Source organism: Crocodylus porosus, unplaced genomic scaffold, assembly GCF_001723895.1.
Source record: "Crocodylus porosus isolate Cpor-Errol unplaced genomic scaffold, CroPor_comp1, whole genome shotgun sequence".
Lineage (NCBI taxonomy): Eukaryota > Metazoa > Chordata > Crocodylia > Crocodylidae > Crocodylus > Crocodylus porosus.
The window spans coordinates 5,928,122-5,950,105 of NW_017728927.1; the positions used below are offsets into that span (position 1 = coordinate 5,928,122).

The 21,984-nt window shown below is 56.4% G+C and overlaps 1 protein-coding gene across 1 annotated transcript in view; it reads right to left on the reverse strand.

Annotated features, from left to right (window-relative positions):
• PRKCB (protein kinase C beta) overlaps positions 1-21,984 on the reverse strand; it is a 103,127-nt gene that overhangs the window by 71,948 nt on the left and 9,195 nt on the right. Inside the window, exons 5-6 of the mRNA XM_019542125.1 lie at positions 2,625-2,736; positions 1,354-1,482 (exon numbers count right to left, since the gene is read on the reverse strand). Of these exons, the coding sequence (XP_019397670.1) occupies positions 1,354-1,482; positions 2,625-2,736 (241 nt within the window). The remainder of the gene's footprint in view (positions 1-1,353; positions 1,483-2,624; positions 2,737-21,984) is intronic.

Sequence of the window (21,984 nt, forward strand, 5' to 3'; positions counted from 1 at the left end):
GCTTCGATTCCTGCTTGTAATATGGTTTTATGCCCACCCCCCCACCGTGGTGCATGGGTCACCGAGACCACCCAGGAGCACCGTGCCATCCGCTTTGGTCCGAACCCTCCTGCAGGGTCACCGCCAGCCCGGCTCGCAGCCAGCCTACACCGGCCATGGGTGTCCGTCTCCCCCAGCCCGTCAGGGATTGCCCCCCTCCACCCCGCAAGCTCTGACACTGCTACCAGAGCCACCACGCACTGTCCTCCGGCCCCATCCGAAGGCCATATTTGCAGTAGGGTTGGGTATTTGAGAGGTCAAAAACTGTAAAAACTGCCAACGGAAAAAGCCCAAATTTTCCATTAAGAACTGTGTCAAAAACCAATTTAAAAGATCATATTTCTATCCAGAAAACTACAAAAAGAAGTAGAGGGTTTTTTTGTTGTTGTAAAATTGCTATAATCTTTGAATGGTCTGGATGCACGCAGACAACTGACCAGTCAATTGGCCGTATCCGATGGTCAGCTGACCAGCTTGCCCACCCTAATTTTCAGTGATCGCCCAGCCAGAACAGCCCGCCTGCCTTCGCCCTCGGCGTCGCGCCGTGCTGAGCGCCCGGGACCACGAGAGGGCACTGGCGCTCCACGTTTTCCTCCCAGCGATGCCCGCTCCCTGCCCTTTCTCCTCTTTGGAAAGCGTGAAGGGATAAAGTCCAGCCTGTGCATCAACAGCAGCATCAACCTGCAGGTAACCTGCACGGCCCTGAGGCGTGCTCGCGAGGCTGCAGGACCGCTCTGGGGCTACGCCGCAGGCAACGCGCCGGGAGAATCGGAGCAGTTGCTCCAGTTTGCATCGTATTCGCACCTAGAGGCAAACCCGTAGCAAAGGCAGACCCTGGGATTTCAGTTTGCTGCGTCCCAGCGGCAAACGGGCTGGGGCAGGCGGTTTGGGGTCACTGGTTTGCTAAACAGGATTGGGAAGAGACGCTGCGAAGTCTTGCCAGTCAGGAAAAGGGGCAGTAAGCAGGCTACAGGGCACTGCCACGCTGGCGGGCTCCAGGTGCTAGGGAAAGAGCATGGGCGCTCTCATTTTCATGCCAAAATGCCAACAGCTGGGCACTGCAATGGTGATGGTGATAGCCTTCACTGGCCCCACTGCACAGGTGAAAGAAGAGCTGAGGAAGGAGGAGCAGATACCGGCTCAGCTAGCGAACACAAGACAGGGCCTGTGGGTACATGAAAAGACATCCCCAGACCCCCTCACCTCTCGTACACACCTTGGGCCCTCACACCCACACCGCCACTCCCATCCCACTGCAACACCGAGGTGCTACGAGCACCGGGGCCTCGTGCTTTGCTGCGGGCATGAGCCTACCTAGGACAGTGAGGACGTCCTTCTCGATGTCGGCCTTGATGTATATCCGGCCCCTGCGCTCGGTGTGGTCTGTCCCGCACAGGCTGGGCACGTTCATCACGCAGCGCTTGTGCACGTTCATCATGCAGGCTGCACAGGAGAAAGCAGGCGTTACTCGGGCAGGTCGCGTTCCCTGGGGCGGGCTCCTCGCAGAGCCCCGGGGGACGCACGCACAGGGAAGGCAAAGGGGGGAGGAGGAGACTTTTTCGAGCTGGGCACGTTTGTGGGGGACACAAGGACAGGCAGGGGCTCTGCTCCTCCAAATGCACCTGGTGTGAGCGCCTCACGGGTAGCTTTGGTAGGGCCCTGTGTGCGTGTGCACACACATGGGCATGCATGCATGCATGATAATGAGAGGCATTGATTGTGCAGCATGAATACTTCCGCACGTGCCATGCTGCAGCAGATTGTGAACAAGCTGCTCCTGTAATAAAATCAGCACGTTTTGATCTTTCGGGAGCCACCGGCTCTTCTCAAACACCGGGCCACGCTATTCCCTGCAGATTCAGCCAGTTCCCCCAGGAAAGCTGGCTCCGCGGGCATCGCTCCTTCCGTGAGCCGTGAGCTCCCCCCGCGAGACAACCCCATCACTAAGCCCACGCTCCCTGCTTCTCCCCCCGCAGACCAGCAGCAAGACCGTGCTTTCTAGAAGGGGCTGCTGCAAAGCCGTGCAAACCGCAGGACGTTTCGTCTCTGCAGCAGGATGGCCACGGGGTGTCACCCACAGCCCGCGTGTGCGAGCGCGCCTCTCACGCTCGGCGGCTTCGCACCGGGGCAGGCGTTCCCCTTCCCCACATCGAGCTGAAATCCCTCCTCCAGCCGAGGCCTGGGGCCAGCCAGCTCCAGACCAAGCTCCTTGACCTTCTTGGACACTTCACACATTTCCCCGGAGGGCTGGCAGACCGGATGGCAGAAAGAAATCAAATGCAGGCTGGAAAAACCCGGTCTGTCTTTTCCTTTTCATTAGGTTTAGGGAGTCTTACATCATTTATCTACGCGCCTGGCCCTTAGCTCCCCTTCTCCCTTCCGGGCCCCGCATCTGCCCAGCTCTGCCCAGCAGCCGGGGTAAGCGTGGCCCGAGGCTGGGCTGGCAGCCTGCGTGTCCTCCGGGCGTGGGACAAGGAGCTCGATGCTTGCTGGTGACCCCAGGACCCCGCCTGGTCCTGTCCCTCGGCTGGGGCCTGGGGACGGCTTCTCCCCTCCCCAGCTCCGCCCCGCGGGCCTTCACTTACTGTCGCATTTCATCCCTTGGTGGATGAGTCCGTACAGTAACGAGCCGCAGTGGTCGCAGAAGGTGGGGCTGGAGTACGTGTGGATTTTAAATTTGTGCTTGCTCCTCGGGTCCTGAAAGGGAAACGAGAGAGAAAGCGAGCGTCAAGACAGATTCTGGACTCGCGCCACGTAGCAGCCCGGACCCACCGCCCTGCGCCGTCCAGACCCTCGCACGCGGGATCGCAGGGCTTCGACCCACTCCCACCAACTTCAGCAGAACCGGAGCAGGTCACAGCGATCCGGTTATCTTTAATTAAAGGAACGAGCAAAGCGGCTTCACCGACCGGATCGTAGCTAAGAAACCATGAGGTGACATCGTCTTCACCCCATGCAGAGAGCCAGCGCGACGCCGAGACGCAGCCAAGCCCCGCAGCGTGCAAGAGCAGAGAAAACCCCCGAGACCAGTCGCCCAACAAACATCCTCCAGCTTGAAAACCAACCCCCGGCCAGTCCACTCTTCAGGAGCAAATAACCTAGGAAAAACCCCCCAGGACTCATTTCTTCTAATGCTTGGAGTCACCGACACCAGCGGCACCCGTCCCAGGCGGTACTCGGACTCCCAGAGCTCAGGCCATGCTGGGCGGTGGCGATCCCAGCGCGCTGCCTGGGGGAGAAAGGCCCTGCAAGAAGCAGGGGCTGGAATTAAAGCCAGGCAACTGCACACTGGCAGTAAGGCAGGTGGGTTGCTTTTGTTTTTGTTTTTTAATGCCGGTAAGGGTACGTAACCATTACAACAAACCACGGGAGTCAGGGATTTCTGCATCTCTTAAGATCTCCACATCAAGACTGGAAGCATTGGTCAGTACGAGTTATCGGGCTCAGTGCAAGGGCAACGCTGCACATGCAGCATTACGCGTTATACGGGAGGTCACATCATACAGTAGCATATTCAGGCCTTGAAATCATATGAAATCCATGAATTCGTGGCACCGCAGTTCCCGACGGCATCAGGAGCCTTTGATAGTGCAGAGAAGACATAAGCAGCCCTCTCTGACGACTGACCCAAACCCTGGAAGATAGCACCTAAGTTGTAGCTTGAACCAGGTTGCAAAAGGCAGTACCAGCTGGGGGGATTTTGCTGTTTCAACGGTGGGTTGCATTTCGGTTTGCAGTGAAACCCAGCGTTTCTGGGATTCTCGACAGGGGAAAACGTCCCGCAGCCGCCGGCTGGACAGCCCTGGAGGCCCCGGGACGCCAGACACCGGCTCCAGACAAAGTCCGCGCCTTGCATCCCCGCTGCCTCCGATCCGCCTGCCTCGCCGCCGTACAGGGGAACCGGGCTAACCACCGCCAGCAGCCGGGACAGACGACCCCAAACAGCCCCCACGGCCCGCCGGCGCTGGCAGCCTCCCCCTGCGTAACTGACCCCCCGGGCAGCCCGGGAAGGCTTTATTTAGCCGCGATCCGTATTCGCTCCCGGGAAACGTCGCCTCACGACCCGCTGCGCGCCCAGGTCTGCAGCCGGAGGTGAAAGCGTTTGCTCGTGGCTTCGGCCAGACGGCGAGGGCGGGCCCAGGGCGCCCCGCCGGCTCCATCTCAGGGATCCCAAATCCGGCTCTGCGCTGGGCCCGGCGCCCACGTGCGGACGGCGCCGCGTGGGAAGAGCGAGGCCCGAAGCGCTTGGAAGAGGTGTCGCCGTCTCGCCTGGGTGCTGGGAGCGGCAGGAAGCCCAGCCCTGGCTCCTCCGTCCTTCCTAAGCACGGGCAAATCCCAGCCCCTCGGCCGGGCCGGGCCGGGCCAAGCCTTCTTCTGAACCTCGGCCCCCAGCCCCGCAGCCTCCCGCAGCTCTTGGCTCAGCCCTGTGCGCGGGACAGCAGCGCCGAGCGTCACTCCTCCCCGCCCAGGGTCTGTCTGCTCCTCGGCACCGGGTGAGGGGCCGCCCTGGCCGGTCCCGGCTGCAAATCTGAGCATCCTGCTTCCCTGCTCCCGCCCGCGGGGCAGCGCTGCTGGACCCCGAGCCAGGCTTCGCTTCCCTGCACCGATGCTCACGTCGGTTCGATCGGCACGGCGCCGTCCCTCTGGGGAGGACGACAAGCCTGCCCGCCGCGTCCCAGCCAAACCCTCATCGGTTTTCTGCCCAGCCCGACGAGGACCTGCAGCCTGCGCCGACGCCGCGGCCAGTCTGACCCCTGCGAGCCTCGCGGCTTCCAGCCGTTTCGACCTGCGCTTCCCAGGGTTTGCTCCCAGCTCTCCTCCCCGTAGAGCGAGCGCGGCTAAACTGCTGAGACACGACCAGCTCCTCCCAGCCGGCCTCCCCGAGCCCCACGCCCGCGACCTCGCAAGGGTGACGGCTGTCCGCACGCGAAAGGAGGGTCCTTCGATCCACGTGGCGCTGGTTGGTGGGAAGGGAGCACCTCTGCAAACACCGGACACCCGGCAAAGGATCTCGGGGCCTCGCTGCAACCCCTTCTTCAACGTCCACCTGCCGCCGGAGTGAAAACCATGCGTCCCTCTCCGCTTCGCAATGCATTCGGTATAGGGCCCCGCGGATCAGACTGGGTGATCTCCAACCCTCGTTTTCTATTAATTGCTCGACGTGCAAGACTAACGACGCAGCCACGGCCAGCGTGCTGGGGCCGCAAATCAGAGGAGCAGGGTTTCTTGCTTGTGGGGCTCCTGCTGTGCTTGGGCCTGGCAGACAACAGCATCCTTCGTCTTCCCCTGCCAGGGCCCGGTTTCTTCCTTAGGCAATGAGTGCACTGTCAGGCGTCTAGCTTACACCAGAGGACCCTAGATCCACGTTGCTGGCACCGTTTTAGCCCAACCAGGTATTCCCCGAGCCCCTGGGCGTACGACAGGCAACGCGGCAGGGTTTTCCTCCCGGGGGCCTTGGGTTGGGAGCAGACTTCCCGCAGCCCAAACAATGCTGACGCGGAGGGCACACTCCACGACCTCCCACGCGGGCTTTCGAGAACGGGACCCCGGTAAGGACTGCATTGATTTCATTGCTGGTTGCCGGTCTGCTGGCTTGAGGGGAAAGCAGTAGCTCTTGGTTCAATCTTTTAAGTTTCCTGGGTTTCTAATGGGTTGGATAGGTGCCCAGGCACTAAGAAAGGCACCTTTTCTGTGCATTATAAGTTGAAATAAATAACTAAGATGAAGAATGGAGCTGGAAAGCTCTTCCCTGCCTCAGCTAAACATGGCTGTCAATACAATACGTCCCCAATAAATTAAATTTTCTCAGCCTTATTGCATTTAAGCTTTTGGTTGAATTAATCACTTTGATACACTACACATTTCCTTTCACAACACCCCCAACAACTCAAGCGATATTGGAGAGATGGGCAAATAATTGAACTTCATTTAATTCAATCTGGTTAAGTGCAAGGTATTGGATCCATGCTTCAGCAAATTTAATTGCATTCGAAACTGAAGACGTTTCATATTTTACCCTAAGCAAACCTCGCTCAGACTTGGAAAGTAAGATTCGCTCTTTTAATAACTGATTTGTCAGCTGGATAATAGGAAGCCTGAGAAGCGGAGGGTTAACAACAATTAACCTGTCTTCTGAAAACCTCCAGACACCAAAAAGCTAGTTCGTTAAGTAATACTGTACTGCTGAAATTCTTCTGTGCTCTCTGCAGAGGCGACGAGACATGAGAGACAAGTGAAACTCAGGGGGAGCGTGAAAGAAGTGGGAGGAGAAACTTGCACACTTGGGAAAACTTCGGGATTGCAAAGCTGCGTAAAAAAAACGCCCCCAGCTCCTCTCCAAGGGTACGGCGCCTACGGGCCCGGTTGGCTGATAGGGAAGCAACAACGGCCACTGACCCCATATGTCTGGTGTCGCTGCATATTCAAAGAGGAAGGGGAAATAGGTCAGGAGGAGGCTGCTGACTGGATGCCCTTCTGGAAGGAGTACCATGGCCCTGACCGAGCTATTTGTAATCGTACTGAAGCAAGCAGGTGAAATTGTGCAGCTCGTGTCATACGGGGGACCACCGAATAGGAGCCTGCAAATAAGAAAATGCAAGTCACTGTGAACACAAACACAGGGAGGAAAACCACGGAAATCCACGTGTTACAAGGAGCTTAGAGATTTAGGCAGCACAACACTTCCCCAGCGCCGAGGGCCTGACAAGCAATCCCTATCCACTCGTCCTAATCCAGCCGTTTGTTCAGAAGCTCAGACCATCGCCCTCATCCGCTCTTTGACTGGGATGAGCCAGAAGCCACGTCCCTGAGCTCACCCCTCGCTGTGGCGGACGTGTGGGGCCAGCGGCGGCAGGGCACGTGGGTGAGCACTTTGAGGAGGCTGATGCTGACACCAGCTGCACAACGGAGGCCACTGGCAGCAGCACGAGCAAGCTCTTCAGCTGAAGTTGTGGAACGCACTCATTATTTATTGAGCACCAGCGTGGCTGGTGCATGTAGCATCTGTGCTTTGCACCCTGTGTCTTCCTCTGAAGCAGCAAGCAGTTCACGCGTGGCCAGCACCAGGGCACTGCTGGAGCGCAGGGAAGGCAGAGGAGGAGTCTGGCAGAGGTCATTCTCCAAAAGGCCTCCCTGGAGCGGTTCGATCGGAGGAGGAGGAGGAGGAGGAGGAGGGGCGGGAACACTGTGCACTCGACATAGGAAGAGTCACATCAGCCAAGTGCAACTGCTATTTATGGGAACGCTTCCACCCCGGAGATCACACCCCCAGCTTATAAATAGTCTCCCCCCATAGGGCTCTCACACATACGCGGCACGCAGCAAACTGCCGGCATCGCTGGCTAATGCCTCCTGGGGAAAAACTCCCCATCAACCACCCAGCTCTGCTCTGTAACCTAAAAGCCCTTGCCATGCTGATCTGCCTGCAGACGTCTGCTTCTCCGACGTCCCATGCCGGGATGCCAAAGCCTGGCCCAGGGCACCTCCCGAGAGATGAGACACTTTGGAAAGGGCCTACAAGTTTCCTAGAAGTTACTGCAAAGGGGCACAGGCACCGCTTCCCAGGGCACGTATTGAGGGGAGTCTGCTAGGGGCACAGAGCATCTCAGCAGCTCCCAGCCATGCCGGCTGCTGCCGTAGCCCTGGGGTGAGCTACAACCCCCCTCAAAAGGGGAAGCCAGTAGCTGGGGGATGTGGAGGTCATTCTTGCAGACTGGCTGTGGTGGCTTTATGTCACTCAAGGAACCAGGTCTGCGTGCACCCAGCTCAGACCCACGGGCCGAGGGTCCTGGGAAACGACCCCAGAGGTGCATCTGTGCAAAGGTAGGAGCCCAGGATCAGCCTCCCAGCAGCTGAGGAAAGACAGGCAAGTTGCATTTACTTCCCCATGGAGTCCTGGTGTGCGAAGCACGATACCGTTCTGGGGCTGTGCCTGAGAGACAAGAAAGGGAATTTATTTTTTAAATGAATATTTCTTCCCGGGGACACACTGATCCACTCGAGCAACAACAGCTCCAGTCATCCATTGAAAGAAACCCTGCGCAAACCAGGACGGCTCTCAATTAAGCTGAAAGAAGGTTGCATTCCTACTGGGGAGAAAAACCAAACCCGTGGCACATTAGTGATAAAACTGCCACGACGAGGTATAAACCGAAGATCGCGGCGTGTCGTTATCTACATGGGGACTGCAAGGGGCGGCAAGGAAAGCTTCACCCAAGCTGCTCCATCACGGCACCCCAGCCCTGGCAGGGATGGACCTGCCTGCACCTGCAACAAGAAAGCTTTGGCCACGGCAAAGACTCCCAAAAGCGTCTCAAAGGTAGCCGAGAGTGGCCCGGCAGAAGCTGACCTGTCTCTGTTGAAATCCTGCCCTCTGCTAGCACACCTGCTTCGGTGGATGAAAACAAGAGGGCTGAAGGCCACCGGCTCATGGCGACTACCGTTTGAGAACAAACCTCTCCAGAGCCCAGGCTCCGGTTCTGAAGAGCATCCAAAGTGCTCCTCCAAAGGACTATTTTTGCACCAGCCACAGTCTGAGAGGACTTAATCTTTGATTAGATTGCTGTGTATAAAGCAATCGAGAGACTCAAAACCAGGATTGCAAAAAAAGGTGGGGTTTGCCTCTTTTTACAAGGAGGAGAGCGCTGGCCAGCCCCGCAGCCCCCCTCCATGGAGACCTGTGCAGAACGGCGAAGACGCCGTGAGGCATCTCCCATTTATTTCCAGACTGCGAGACGTGCTGCCGCCCAAACGGGCCGCGATCCAGTTGCCATTTCCAAGGAAACGTGCACGCTCCGTTCACCCGCCTACGAAGGCACAGGGCTGCCAATGGCCGAGGTGGTCCACAGAGAGCGGATCTTCCTGGGAAAAGCTTCTGTCCCCGAATGACCAGCAGCTCCTCCCATCTCTAGCAGGCCAAGACAGACTGCGTCCCTTCCCCTCCAAGGCATGGAGAAATATGGGACAACAACCTTGATTTTAAATCCCTTTTCCTTCCACTGTCGATGTCCTAGTCCAGAGCAGGCCACTCACCACCCGTACTGCATGGGCTGCCAGTGCAGAGCTCTGGTCATGAGCAAGCCCCAAGTCCTCCGAGGGTCATCTCCAAGACCACCCTCCATCCAAGGCCGCTCCCCAGCGGGTGCTGGGATACCTCCGACAGCCCTTGCCTGGTTCCTGTGTGGTCTGGTCTCCTCAGAGGGTGCTGTGGCAGAAAAAAGCATCGCTGCCTCTTTTCAGAAGAATTTCCTTGGATGCAACGACATGCACACAACGACGAGAGCGCAGCACCCGGGATCTAACGAACAGGAACAAGAAGCCTTTAAAGAAGAGGCAGCTTCTTCCCGGAGGGCTGGGAAATACCACCAAGGGACTTTTATTGCATTTGAAGACTTATAGCAAGCGCTGCAGTTCGGACTTTGACCTTCTCTTACCCAGAGCTGCTGCAAGCCTGGGTCACAGCCCCGGGCGGTGCAGTCCATCGTTGTCCTCGGGGTACGAGCTGCAGCACGCTGCGTTTGCCAGGGACCGGCGGAAGCAGACACCGGCTCTGCGAGGGCGCTGCGAGCATCCCGCGGCCGGACGCGGAGGCCGTCTTCTGTTTCTGAGCGGGGCAGGAGGGCTGCCTGGTTTGCCCGTGCTGCTGTCGGGGACTCGCGGGGTAGGCTTTGTGGTGTCCCGTCCCTGCGAGAGCGCCGTGCAGTTGGGATGATGCACGCATTTGCCAAATATCTGAACGGCAGGTGGGTTTTGGGGAAAGCACTGCTTAGCACAGCTCTCGGACATCCTCCTTCGTGCAACGTGCGGATCCCGGGCACGGGGTTGTGCTGGGGACTGGTCTGAAGGCAGCCCACTCCCCAAACAGGCAAGCTTGGCACGAAGCGAATATTCAACTCACAGCTTTGACGGACCGAGGCTCTATGGCCACGTGCCCCTAATCTCTTCGAGCAGCGTGGGCCAGCTATAATTAGCATAACATACATTTCCCCATTGAACGGACAGATGTGCCAATTCAGGAGCTTCTTTTCTAGCGACGTGCGGCAAGGCGGCGGGTGTTACCGATCAGCTGATTTGCTCTCTGGTCCCGGTAACTGCGTGCCCGGGCGCTTGCCTGGCTTTTGCCAAAGTATTGCAAAATAATCATCATAAAAAGGAACGAGCCCACGGAGGCGCAAAGGGAGCCAGCAGGGAAAGGAGCAGCAAGGGAAGGTTTTTGGGTGGGGAAGTGTCCTGCCCCCAGCTAAGGGGGTCAGTCCCCGCTGCAGGCAGCACGTTACCTCCAGAGCCGGGGGTCTCCGTCCCCCCTGCTCCAGGTGCTGCTGATGCTGCCTCGGGGCGTCCTACGGAGGCGCTTGAAGCCGGCGTGGCTCCCGGCTACGCCTTGCTCGCTGGCTCCAGCCTGGGAAGCAGCAGCTGCAGGAGCTGCCAATTAGCTCTGACAGGTGGACTAATTAACCCGGGGCTGCTCCTCCAGAGCGAGTGCGTGCCGCCCCCCAGGAGGCAGGGGCTGTGCATGGGGCACAGACGAGGCGGGTGGGCTGCGGGATCACAAAAGCCTTTGGACTAGCTGAGCCCCTTCACTCCTCACTGACGGCGAGGGACGAGTCTCTGCTTTCTCACAAGCAAGAACCAGGTGCCGGTCAAAGCTGCTGGGTCCGATTCACCTACATTAATGCTTCTTTGATGCTGCCGGGATGCACAAAGTGGGGCCGGAGCCCTTGTTCAACACCGGGCGTGGGCTTCGAAGGCGGGTTTTCCCGAGCTGCAGCAATGGGGCGGTGGCCACGACCAGGCAGATGGATGGAAACCAGAACTCTGTCGGGACCACGGGACACGCAGGTGCTGCAGCAGACGCCCAGGTAGCAGATGCCAGCAGGGCCCTTGGCACTGACACCTCACCTTGCCCCCAAAACATCGCCGGCGCTTTGAGACGACACCCCCAGCACAGCACGGGTGGGAGAGTGCAGGACGAAGGGACCGGGAGGGCAGGGGGCAAGGAGGGGTGCAGGGCACCAAGTGCAGGGAGGTTTAGGCTCAGTCTCTGGAAAAGCTTCCAGGCAGACAGCAGCGCTAGGTGTGCCATCGTTTCCCCTCACGTTTCCAGGCCGGAAAGTACGGCACAACCAGGGCAGTGTCATGCACGGTCCCCTCCACGAGCCCACGGACAGGATTTCGCTTTCCTTGCTAGATAAACCTCCGGGCCCGCAGCAGGATCTCCAGCCTGCCTGAGGTTGCAATGCCCTGCTTGGAAAGGCCATCAACCGCTCCAGCCCCAGGCTGCTGGAGCTCGCATCTCGCCTGGATGAGGAACCTCACACGCCGCCAAACCCTGCTTTAGCCACGGGCGCTTGGGGACCTGGCATTGACTTTTTACCCCCACACACACACTTCAACGCCCCCCAGAAAGGGCCGATCCTGCAGAGCTCTTCTGCAAAAGAGAGGGCAGACAATAATTAATGCTTCAGCTTGAGGTTTTAATAGGCTGGTGCCGAGACGCTGCACCGCGGGCCCGCGAGCGGGGCACGCAGCTGGCGCACACCTACGGGAGCTGTTGACAGAAGGGATATTTTTAGCTTTGTCAAACGGGCTCCTTCAAAAACATCGCTTCTGACTCAGCAGCCGGAAGGGAGCTCCCGCCGGCCGCCCCAGCAGGGAAACGCCGCGCCGTGCCCAAGGACGCGCCGCAGCGCGCGCAGCGCTCGCGTTTCACGGGGTGACCCCGCGCGCGAGCCGAGGGTGCTGGGCAGCCACAACCCCGGCACAGGCTGACCAGCACACGTGCACGCCTGAACTGGGGCAGGCACCCTGGACAACTGGTAGAGTTTGCACCCTGGACAGCAGACACATCCCTGGTTTTGCTTTTGCCTTCACCAGGGTCGGCCTTCCCCCCTAGTTACCTCCAAAAGTGGAATAAGAATAAAAATCTCCTCCCTTTGCAATTATTCTCTCAAAAAGGGAAATAAGGGGGTGCCTGGCTTGTGGAAGCTCCTAGTCCTTCGGAGGGGAGCGTGGGAGAACAGCCGGCTTCACCCCCCGCCACCGCGGGGCCATTAGCTCCCGGCAGCTCGTTGCAGATCGGAGGCGCTCGGAGAGTCAGACTCCAAGGCTCGTTCGCTTCTGCCGCTCCCTTCTCTTATATTTTTATCCTGCTGAAGTTTACCCGTCAGTCGGGATGTAGCCCGAGGACAGCATGGGGGAACGGCTCTCTTCCAACGGTGCATCTATAATGGCTAGGGTTTGCTGCTTTTGAAACAGATGACTTCCCAGCTGTAAAAGTTCTCATTTATTTATAAGCCACTTAAATATACATTGTGAATCTTGCTCCTCATCTAACTCACCCAGGGTTAGACACCAGCGTCGGATAATGAGCCTTCATCTTTATTAATTGCTATATTTATCCTGCCAAGCGCTGTATTATCTGGGAAAAGCAGCATCTTCAGATCCGGGACGTTCAAACGGGAAGGGAAAGGATGGGGGTATTTGCATCCCCCCGGGACCGATGCCTGGGATGACTGGCCGCGCTGTGCAATGAGACGCCCCATCTCCGGGGAGAGGGGCTGCCCCGCTATCTGATCTCAGCCGGTGAATTAAAGGCACTGAAGTTTTCCCAGTTGTTCTTCCATCATCAGACAGTGCAGCCACAAGCGCCCAGTGCCCCCGCTTCCCCCCAGCTGCTTTATCCGATTTACCCCCCAGCAGCAATCCCCCCTCCCCGGCCACTGGCTCGGCACGCAAGTACACAGATGGTTTGTGAGATTTTGATCTTCTGAACTTTCCAAATTGCTGGACTCTGCAAAACAGCCTCAGAATTTGAGCTTTGAAATGATGTTCCCTTCGCTCAGTCCAAAGAAAGCCTTGCTGGGGTTTTTTTCCCTTCCCTTTTGAAGTACTGATAAGCAGCTAATATAAAAAGAGCATTTTTAAAAATAAATTTCAGAGCAATTTTACAGCATAATGGCAGTGTAGTAACCCAGCACAGCAGCCATGTGCTGCCTCCACCTAATTACATGCATCTAAAGGACTCGGAAATCAATACTGGTGCATCTTATTCTCAAATAGCCCCTGGGAAACTCCCTTGTGGCACATAATAAAATGAGCCAGTCCAGCTTGTTCTACAGACGCACAAAATGGCCTGACAGCGAACAATAGGGAGAAAGAGAAGGAAAAATTTGTCAGCTGTTTAAGAGGAAATAATTGTTTATTAGATTTCAGGACATAACTGGAAATAAAAAGCTGAATCTTCAACAGCGAGAAAGCTCAGCTGAGCAGCAGGGAGCCGATTCCCAAGAGAAACAGATGGGAGAGCTGCAGAATAATCGCAGCTTTGCAAAAATGAGGCCACGAGGGCTTTCGGTCTGGATCTGGATCTGGACCAGGACGCCCCTCGCTCCCCACACAACAGGCCCCGGTGCCATCTTGCGCGGCGCGGGACTGGATGGCCCTGCCCTTCTTGCTCTTCTCTTCCCCCTTCGACTGAGGGCTAAAGGGTGGCTCCACGGCCCAACGGAGCCCACGCCAGTGCCAGACCGTCGGACCAGCAATGCCCGTCAACGGCAGTGGCTAAAATTACAAAAAATGCAGCCATCTGATAAAACAAGCTACATGCGCTTCGTCCTTGCTCGCCTGCTGTGGACCGACATCTCCTCCTCCACCTGTTGTCGGTGGGTGCATCTACATGTTCGTTAATGCACCCCAATTACCTGCAACACAACTAACAGGTAATTGGCACTATTGCGCAAGCGCGCAGCGGATGCTTTTCAAGGGACTGGACTCGTCTGCTGTGCGTTAGCACAACTAGTCCAATGGCATGAAGCATCTCACGTAGACGTGTCCGGTGTCCAGAGCAAGTGCTTCCACACCAACAGGACAATGAAGCTGGACTTCTTAAAACTTAAAAGCCAAACTGTGCTTGTGTTTGCGGCCATTCGATCCCACAGATCCCCACTACGCGGGATTAATTACGCAAAGATTAACCTACTGATTATGCCGTTGGCCTTCATTTGCTGCGATTTTGCAGCATTCTCTTACATATGGGCCCTGTCAAAAGGCGCGCGGGGTTGTGATGGCCTCTGAAGACAGCCCGTGCAAGCCAAAGCACATTGTGGACAGATTTTGCTTTACAACAATCGCCGCGGCTATTACTGCACCGAGTCGCAGGGTTCGCTCTGCGCTCGGATGACAGATGGCTGCAGCCAGGCTCCCTTGGAGCCTCCTTGGAGGCCGTGCGAAGGAGCGTTTGCCCTCGTCTCCGCTCGGTCGCCTTTCCCAGCCCCCGGCGGGCTCCCAATGACCAAAATCCCAAATTAAATTGTTTAATGGCAGGAACCAAACGTCACCGCTAACATGCCCTCTGCATTCGAGCAACTCCTGCGTGTCCGAGTCGAACAACGTGCGGTAGTATTTCAGTCGTGCCTGTGTACCTTCTCCTTTTCAAAGGGCCTAGACGCGAGCCCAGGCTGCTTTAGGGATCTTCCCCTCCCACTGCCACCAGCCACTGCTTATTTTACTGCTGAATGCTCAGAGTCAGGACTGTTAGAAGGTGGCAGGAAACAGCGTTATGCCCAGAAACATTCCTGCAATAGCCAGAAAGCGAGCATCGCCTGAAGCAACAGGAGCCAGGACCTTCTTTTTTCTTCAGAGACGGCTTGCAGTATTTAGGCAGCCTTCCTCTCATGCAAAGGTCTGTATTTAATCTCCTTACAGCCTTTGCAAACGATGCGGTCCCAGAAGCATCTGTTTGAAAGGGCAAAGCACCACGCGGCGACACCAGACCGCCAGAGGCCAAACGGAAACAGCGACAGAGATCTCGTCGACCGGCAAAAAGTCGAACGAGGAGGCTACGCCTTGGATGCGAGACTGCTCCGCTAACCCGAGCAAATCCCACGCGAAAAGGGGAAGACCGAAAACCTCAAGGATTCAACACGGAGCAGTTTCCGCTATCACGGCCAGTCACGGGCTTGCAGAAAGGGGACGCGGTATCGAGACGAGCGTCGTCGGAGAGCCCAGCCCGGTGCCTTCGCGGCAGGGGCCCGGCTCGATCCAGCAGCTTTCTGCGGCACGCCACGGTTCGACTCTGGAGGCAACGAGACCGCGGCCAGAGCCTGCCCTTCTCGCACAGCCTCCAGCTCCTTCATACATTTTCTGGACAAGCCGGTTTTCACGCGCTACTAAGGCAACCTACGTCGGAAGGAGATGTATTGTCCTTCCCTGCTGCCAGCCCTGGGGGAAAAAACCCAAACCAGAATCCGCAGAAAAGGGAACCGGCTTCCTCCACCTTAACCTGCTCAGGGCACCGCTGCGGTTCGGGGCTGCCCGTTTTGCTGCAAGCTCGATATTTCCGACGATGGGTTTCCACGTTGGCTGGCTCCACGCACAGCAGCTACAGCCCAGGATTTTGTGAAGCTGGCAGGGAACGAGGAAGTGGTAGCTCCCCTAAAATACCCCGAACAAGCACCGGCGGTGCAGGTGGGCTAGCTTTCCGTGCCGTCCTCCCCAGGCTAATTCCACCCATTGCCTTTCTAGCTCCAAGGCAGTTCAAAACACACCCGCTGCTAACAAATTTAATACACCGCGTCTGTGGCAGTCATCAGTAGCGTTAACTGCTTAGAAAATAACCCATCCATCATCTCGGCAGACGACACCGACGCCGGTGCCAGCGGGCCCTCCCGCAAGCCGGTGTGAAAGACAGGGATGCCGAGATGAAGATGAATGACTCTCCCCCAGGTGAGCAGAGCGTGGACGACCAACGCCAGTGTGCCGTCGATGCCATGATGCCTGTATTGCAAAGACTTCCCCAGCAATGTAGGTATAGATTAAAAAAACAAAACCAAAAAAGTGAACTGCAACTGCACTGGCTTGCCACCTTCCCGCAGCAAATCGAACACTCGTTCGTAGACCTTGATTAAACAACATTTACGTGAGAATGTGGAAAGGGTCATTTTAGATATCCAAAGAGATTATTTTGTCTGCAGTTTGAATTATTGCATATGTCACCACCGGCTCCACCTATAATTAAGGCTGTCTAACATGTTCCATTAAAGTCGCCCGATTTCAGCAACTTAATGCTTTCCCGTACTGTAGTCATCCCTGCTGAAGTTTTCCGTGCATCTCCTCACTTTTTCGAATGTTTCAGTGAAAACAATTCAGCCGTTTTTCAGAACCAGGCTGGGAAAGCGAGTTTTGGTCCATGTTAAGAGATCTTCTAAAAAGTTTCCTCGAAGTCTTCTGGCATCGCTGTGCTGGGAAGCAGGGACTGGACGCGTGGTCCTGGCACCGGAGATGCCCGCTGTTGTCTCCAGGAAAATCCACCCAGGTCTAGCAGAGTTGTAAAGATGATGATTACTCTTTCTGCCACGTCGGTATAATTATCCCCTACTTCCTAGACGTTGACATTCATATCGAAGAGGCTCTGCAAGGTTACACGCGTGCACGCGCGCACACACACTTCTCTTTAGGAGCTTCCAGCATAAGGATGACTTTACCAAAAGTCAGAGTTCCCATTGAGAACGGGAAGAGACTGGACATTTCTCTTCCCCCGGGTTATTTTATTATGCTCTGAAAAGTTTAAATGGCAGCGTCTCCCCCGGGTCGCACCCCTATCCTGCAGAGCGCTTTCAGCATCTGCGTAAGGGAAACGACCGTATGCTTTACGGGAAGTGAGCGGCGCTATTCAAACACGGGCTCGAGCACCTTGCAGGATCGGAGCCAGATTGCGCTGAAATCTGAAGCGACGGTAACCAGGGCAAAAAGCCGCGAGATCAAAGAGCAAGGGCAGACGGGTCCTACAAGGTAGCCGGGTTTCGAGCTCCACGCTGGAAACGCTGGGCCGGGCCTCTGCCGGGGAAGAAGAGGGGCTTTTTCCAACTAGATCCAGAAGAAGATTTCAGGACCAACGAGGTTCCCGGGCACCTGGGGTAAAGTACCAGGGCTGCTCCCCAGCACTGGGATGCTTCGTTTGGGAGCTTCGGGGCAAGTGGCCTATTTCAGACAAGACAGCGCTGATTAGCTGCGGCCACCCTAAAACCTCCGCCGACGGTAATCCTGCTCCCAGCAGAGGAGGCGTTGTTGCACTAAGTATTGCTCAAACTGTCTTCAGTCACATGCTGAACTGTATTGCTTCACGAGCAAGGATTTAAAACGAGGGCTGGGGGATGGTTTTAGTGTCACGTTTGACAAATGCTTTGCTGAGGTTTGCGCTCATCTGCAAAGGCTCAGACGGCTTCCCGAGTCCCGACGTGTGTATATGAGCAGCTATAACATTTCACAGGCTCGTCCTTCGGGTGCACGCTCGGCATTCGGCTCCACACAGCCCCAGGATAGAAAGCAGTCCTCGCGGGCACCTGGCCCGCACCCGGACACCGAGAAACGGCTATAAAATGTAATCAACTTATATTTCTGCGATTCATATTCAAAATGCAGTAGATGATGGTCTTCCCTGAGATGCCAGTGCTGGCATGCAGATCGCCACGTTAACTGGAAAGCTGGCTTGATTTTAGTTTGGCGACTTTGCGGCAACCGTCTCCGAAAGCAAGCCGGTGCGGCACAGCACAGACTCCTTCATGCACCACAAGAGACATATGGCCCATTGTAATGGAGAGTAATCCCAAGGATATTTCAAGTCAATTGCAAGGTTTAGGCAAATCCTAGACATTGTATTCTTTCTGCTATCTGTCTTTCCTCTCACGAATATTAAAAACCAATTAAATCCCACAGTTACCAGATCGCTGCATTACCATGAAAATGCACAACGAAACTGCTACAACCTAGACCTTATCATTATTTGACATAATTATAGGTTGATCTGGAACGATGCCACGGTTATTAGCAACATCTCTAGCGAAAAGGAAAGCTCTCGCTTGGCCTCGGCAAAACAAAGCCGTGGCCTCAACCGGTTCCCGGGCTGGATGGGAGACTTCCATGTGCCAAAGTATTTCTCGGTCTCTGGACTTAAAGCTCCTTAAGGATTAGACAGCTGCAAGAAGCTTGATCCTCCCCAGCACCGGGAGCAGCAAGTCTGCTCCGCGTGCGCTCTCCAGCTCTCCCGAGCGACGGCTGCTGGAGGCACGCGCCAGACATCAGCGGTCGCTGGGCCGAGGGGGAGAAAGCCAGTGAGACGAGGAGAAGCCTTTCTTCCCCATTTGAAATGCCCAGGCATCTGCCTGCCTGCCTTTATTTGCAACAACAACATATTAAAAATTAATTAATGCCAGCTGGGCTGCCCTTCACCTGCCAGCAGCACCAGTGGCAGTGGTAATGCTCGGATAAAGGCGAGAATAGCAGGCAACGGAGGCCTCGATCGACACGCTTTACGCTCGCCCTGGCACCAAGCAGTGGCTCTTGAAATGAAGCAATTTAGTTTTAATTGAGCCCTTTCCCGTCCTAGGAAAAGGCAGCCCACAGCCTGTTAACCTTCGGCCGCGCTCCCAAGAGGGGCGGCAGTAAAAGGCTCGCGTCCCCTGCCCCGCTCGGGCAAAGGGTTGCTCGGCGGCGAAGCTGCCGGGGATCGAGTCTTGCAGCTAGAGCCGCGCTGAGAAGGTGAGGAAAGGGGCCGGGAAAGCCGGATACGGTCCCAATGGGAGGCAGGGCAATGCAACGGGTTAGGCACAGGAGAGCGAGCCCAGAGCCAAATTAAATCCGGGGGAAATCGCCGTATTTCCAGAGAGGCTGCCGGTGGCCGGAGGCAAGCGGAAGCAGTATTGGCCGCCGAGACGAGCGAGGGTGGCGGCATCTAGTGCCGCACGTTCCCCCTGCCAAACCCCATCAGAAACCCTTACGCAACCAAATTAAGGTTGATTCAGCCATTTCAGACTCCTTCATTTTGTCTGCTGCCGTAATCGCGCCTGCTGACTACTTTCTATTATTTCCAGCCCCCGGTGGGAGAGGTCCCGCTTCACCTCCGTGCCAGGCTCATAAATCAGTCATGCTCCAGAGGCGCGGGATTGCAGCTCCGTGTAATGGCTTTTTCCAAAATGACAACAGGAAACTCTGGAGATGCAGCAGGCGCCGGATCTCAGCCAGCACGCTTCCAGTCCCCGCGACTCGTACGACGGCCATCGCATTTGCGGGCGGCATGGGACGGATGGATCGAGCGCTTCCTTTCATGGAGAACGGCTGCACGTGCCTCTTACAGCAAAGGCCAATTCCAGCCATCTCCCCCCAGCTTATTTTGAGGCAAACAGTTCACTTGTGTTTCCAACCCCCTAAGCGCCAGGCTGCTCCGCAGCGATGCAGGCACGTGAAAGCAAACGACGTGCAAAGCCCCCGACTCCATCTCCTCCGCCGAGAGCTTTGTAAAAACAGCACTATGCCAGGGCGCGTGCCCCACCGATCCTACGCAACCGTGGCCATCCCACAAGGAGCCGGGCGAACTGCTGATGGCAAAGCCAGCGACCCCAAGACGAGCCCTTAGGAACATGAAATACGGCTGCATGTGCGGGGCGGGGGGAGCAACAGGTAGCACACGCCACGTGGATGGGCCCGAAGTCCGCCCAGCAGGCGCCTTTGCAGCCTTCTTTCTGGGGGCGTTTAGATGGAGGTGACTTGAAAAGTAAAGCCGTCCCTGTGCACAGGACGTGCGCACGCCTCTGCCTATCTGCTCAGGAAGCCGGATCCATCGAGCGTGGTTCGGCCTTCCTTTCTCTTGGGGTTTCTTGCCTCGCGGGAGGGGAGGAGGAGGGCAAGGGATCCAACACGGCCTGCCAAGAAGGTACTGCAGAGCAGGTCGGCACGGTGCCACGGGCGGTAGACACCAAGTTCCCCCTTCCCTCTCGCTCCCCGGGAAGCGGCGAATGCCAGGCTGAGAGCGCACCGGTCTTGATTGTGCTGCCAAAGATGCAGTGAGCGGGGCGTTTCACGGCACCTGGAAGACAAGTCAAGCAATGCATTTTTCGGGAGGATGGGGAGGTTTAATGATGAAGGCACTGGAGTCGGGAGACCGGGTGTGCCGGCGTGGCTATCTGGAAGCATCGCAGTCGGACTCTTTTCTGTGCGTGCTCAATGCCTGGCGCAGGTATAAAAGACACAGCCGTGCTATCGCGCGTCAGACACGCGGCCCCCGTGCACCTCCCTCCGCCAGCCAGCCCGATAGCGATTACAGGATCTCTAGTTAAGCTCACCGTCTCATTTCTTTAAGCTCATTAAGTGCTGCGCGCAGCCAAGCAGGAACAAAGCCGAACTGCGTGGAGCTGGGCCCCAACCGGGCCAGGCTCTCGCAACGCTGGCTAAGGGCAAACACATGCCGAACGTCAGGAAATGCTTCCCGGGAGTGGGAAACCATTCCTCGGCCTCTTAGCTACCATCGGTGACTCAAGCCTGGGCAGCTCCTGCAAGGACAGAGAAAGCCCTGCCCAGGTCCCACGCGGCGTCGGTTAGCAGCTCCACCAGATACTCTCATTGTGTGCTGTACAGGACCAATTGTTTGGGGAGAAAGGGCAACGCTAGACGTCCCTTTCCTCTGCCCTCATTACCCACCTCACTCCACGTCACGGACACCAAAATGTCCCCTCTCTCTTTATACAAAATAAGCCTGCAAATTGACCTTGGAAGGGCAAGCATGGGAAACAGTTGCATCAGGCTCCATTCTCATAGGCGCTGTCTATCGAAAAAATAATAGATAAAGGCTGGCGAATTGAAAGGAAAAGAAGTTACCTGCCTGGAGGGCACATGGGAGACCTGGGCTCGTGTCCCGGCAGCCCTAGCAGTCTCGTGCGACTTTAGGGCATGCCTGCTGCAACGTGCTGCAGACAGACGAAGATGCCACCAACTCTCCCGCTCCCACTCCCAGGCCCCAGACCTGGAATTGCACCACCGGAGCAGCCTGGGGCGCGTCCCCTGGCTCCAGCAGCTTTCGAGACCCGTCCCAGGTGCTTAAGCCCCGTCACCGGGGCGCCTCCAAACCAGCTCTGCTGGGGTATTTCTGAGCCTGAAGTATGTGACGGGAGCAGGTGTGCAAGGAGCATCTGTGCTGTGACACAGGCAGGCGTGCCCTCTGCGATGGATCTGCGAAGCTGTTTAAACACCCAAAGGCCCATTAGAAATGACTTGGGCAGTGGGAGTGGGGCACCTAAGTCCCCTTACTAATTAATCCCTTGGTTGTTCAGTGTCTCGGTGCCCTGTCTGCTGGGGGGGGGCAGCAGCACTGTCCTGCCGCGCAGGGACCGTGACGTCCTTCAGCACACAGAAGCACCTGGGCTGAAAAAATTCCTGCTTTCAAAACAAGGGGACGGTCCTCTGGCCTCTTCAAAATCCCTCCACCGTGCCAGCCCTTGCAGATGGAGCAGAAGCCCACTCGTGCACAGCCCCCAGAGCTCACCAAGAGAAGGAGACGTCTCCTTTCTCACCACATCCCGAGAGCCCAGATGTTGCAGTCAAGCCACACGCGGTGAAGATCCCGTTATTGTATAAATACTGCAGTGTGCTACAAAGCAGGAATGACTGCAAGATGCGCCGATAAATGGCTCTAAGTAAGAATCACTGTGTGGATTTCTCCAGCCTGTGCAGTCAGGAGCAGGGGGCCATAACAGGCTCTTTTGGCCTTAAAAAAAAATGTAAAAGTCTATGGCATTCAATAGTATAGACTAATTGTCCCCAGGAAAGGAATATTTCGTAGGCATTATCGTCTTTCGGGTTGTTTTTCTTATTGCATTTCTGCTCTCTCTCCAGTTACTAATTCATAAGTTTCAACAATTAGAAAATTGACTGTAATTAGCCAATCTCCCCTACATCAAAGAAAGCATTGAACCACAACGGCAATAGTCTTAGGCAAAGTGCCTATGGGAAAAATCCATCGGTCAATGAGACAGGCCGTTGTGCAGAAGGGGAAGGAAAACTGGCCTCTCCCTTCACAATGCACACAAGCAAAACCCAGGTCCGCGGGGGCCACGCTCCGAAAGAAAGCGAGCAGCGCTTGAGGAAAAGGCTTTGCTACACCACCTAGACGGGTATCGGGGG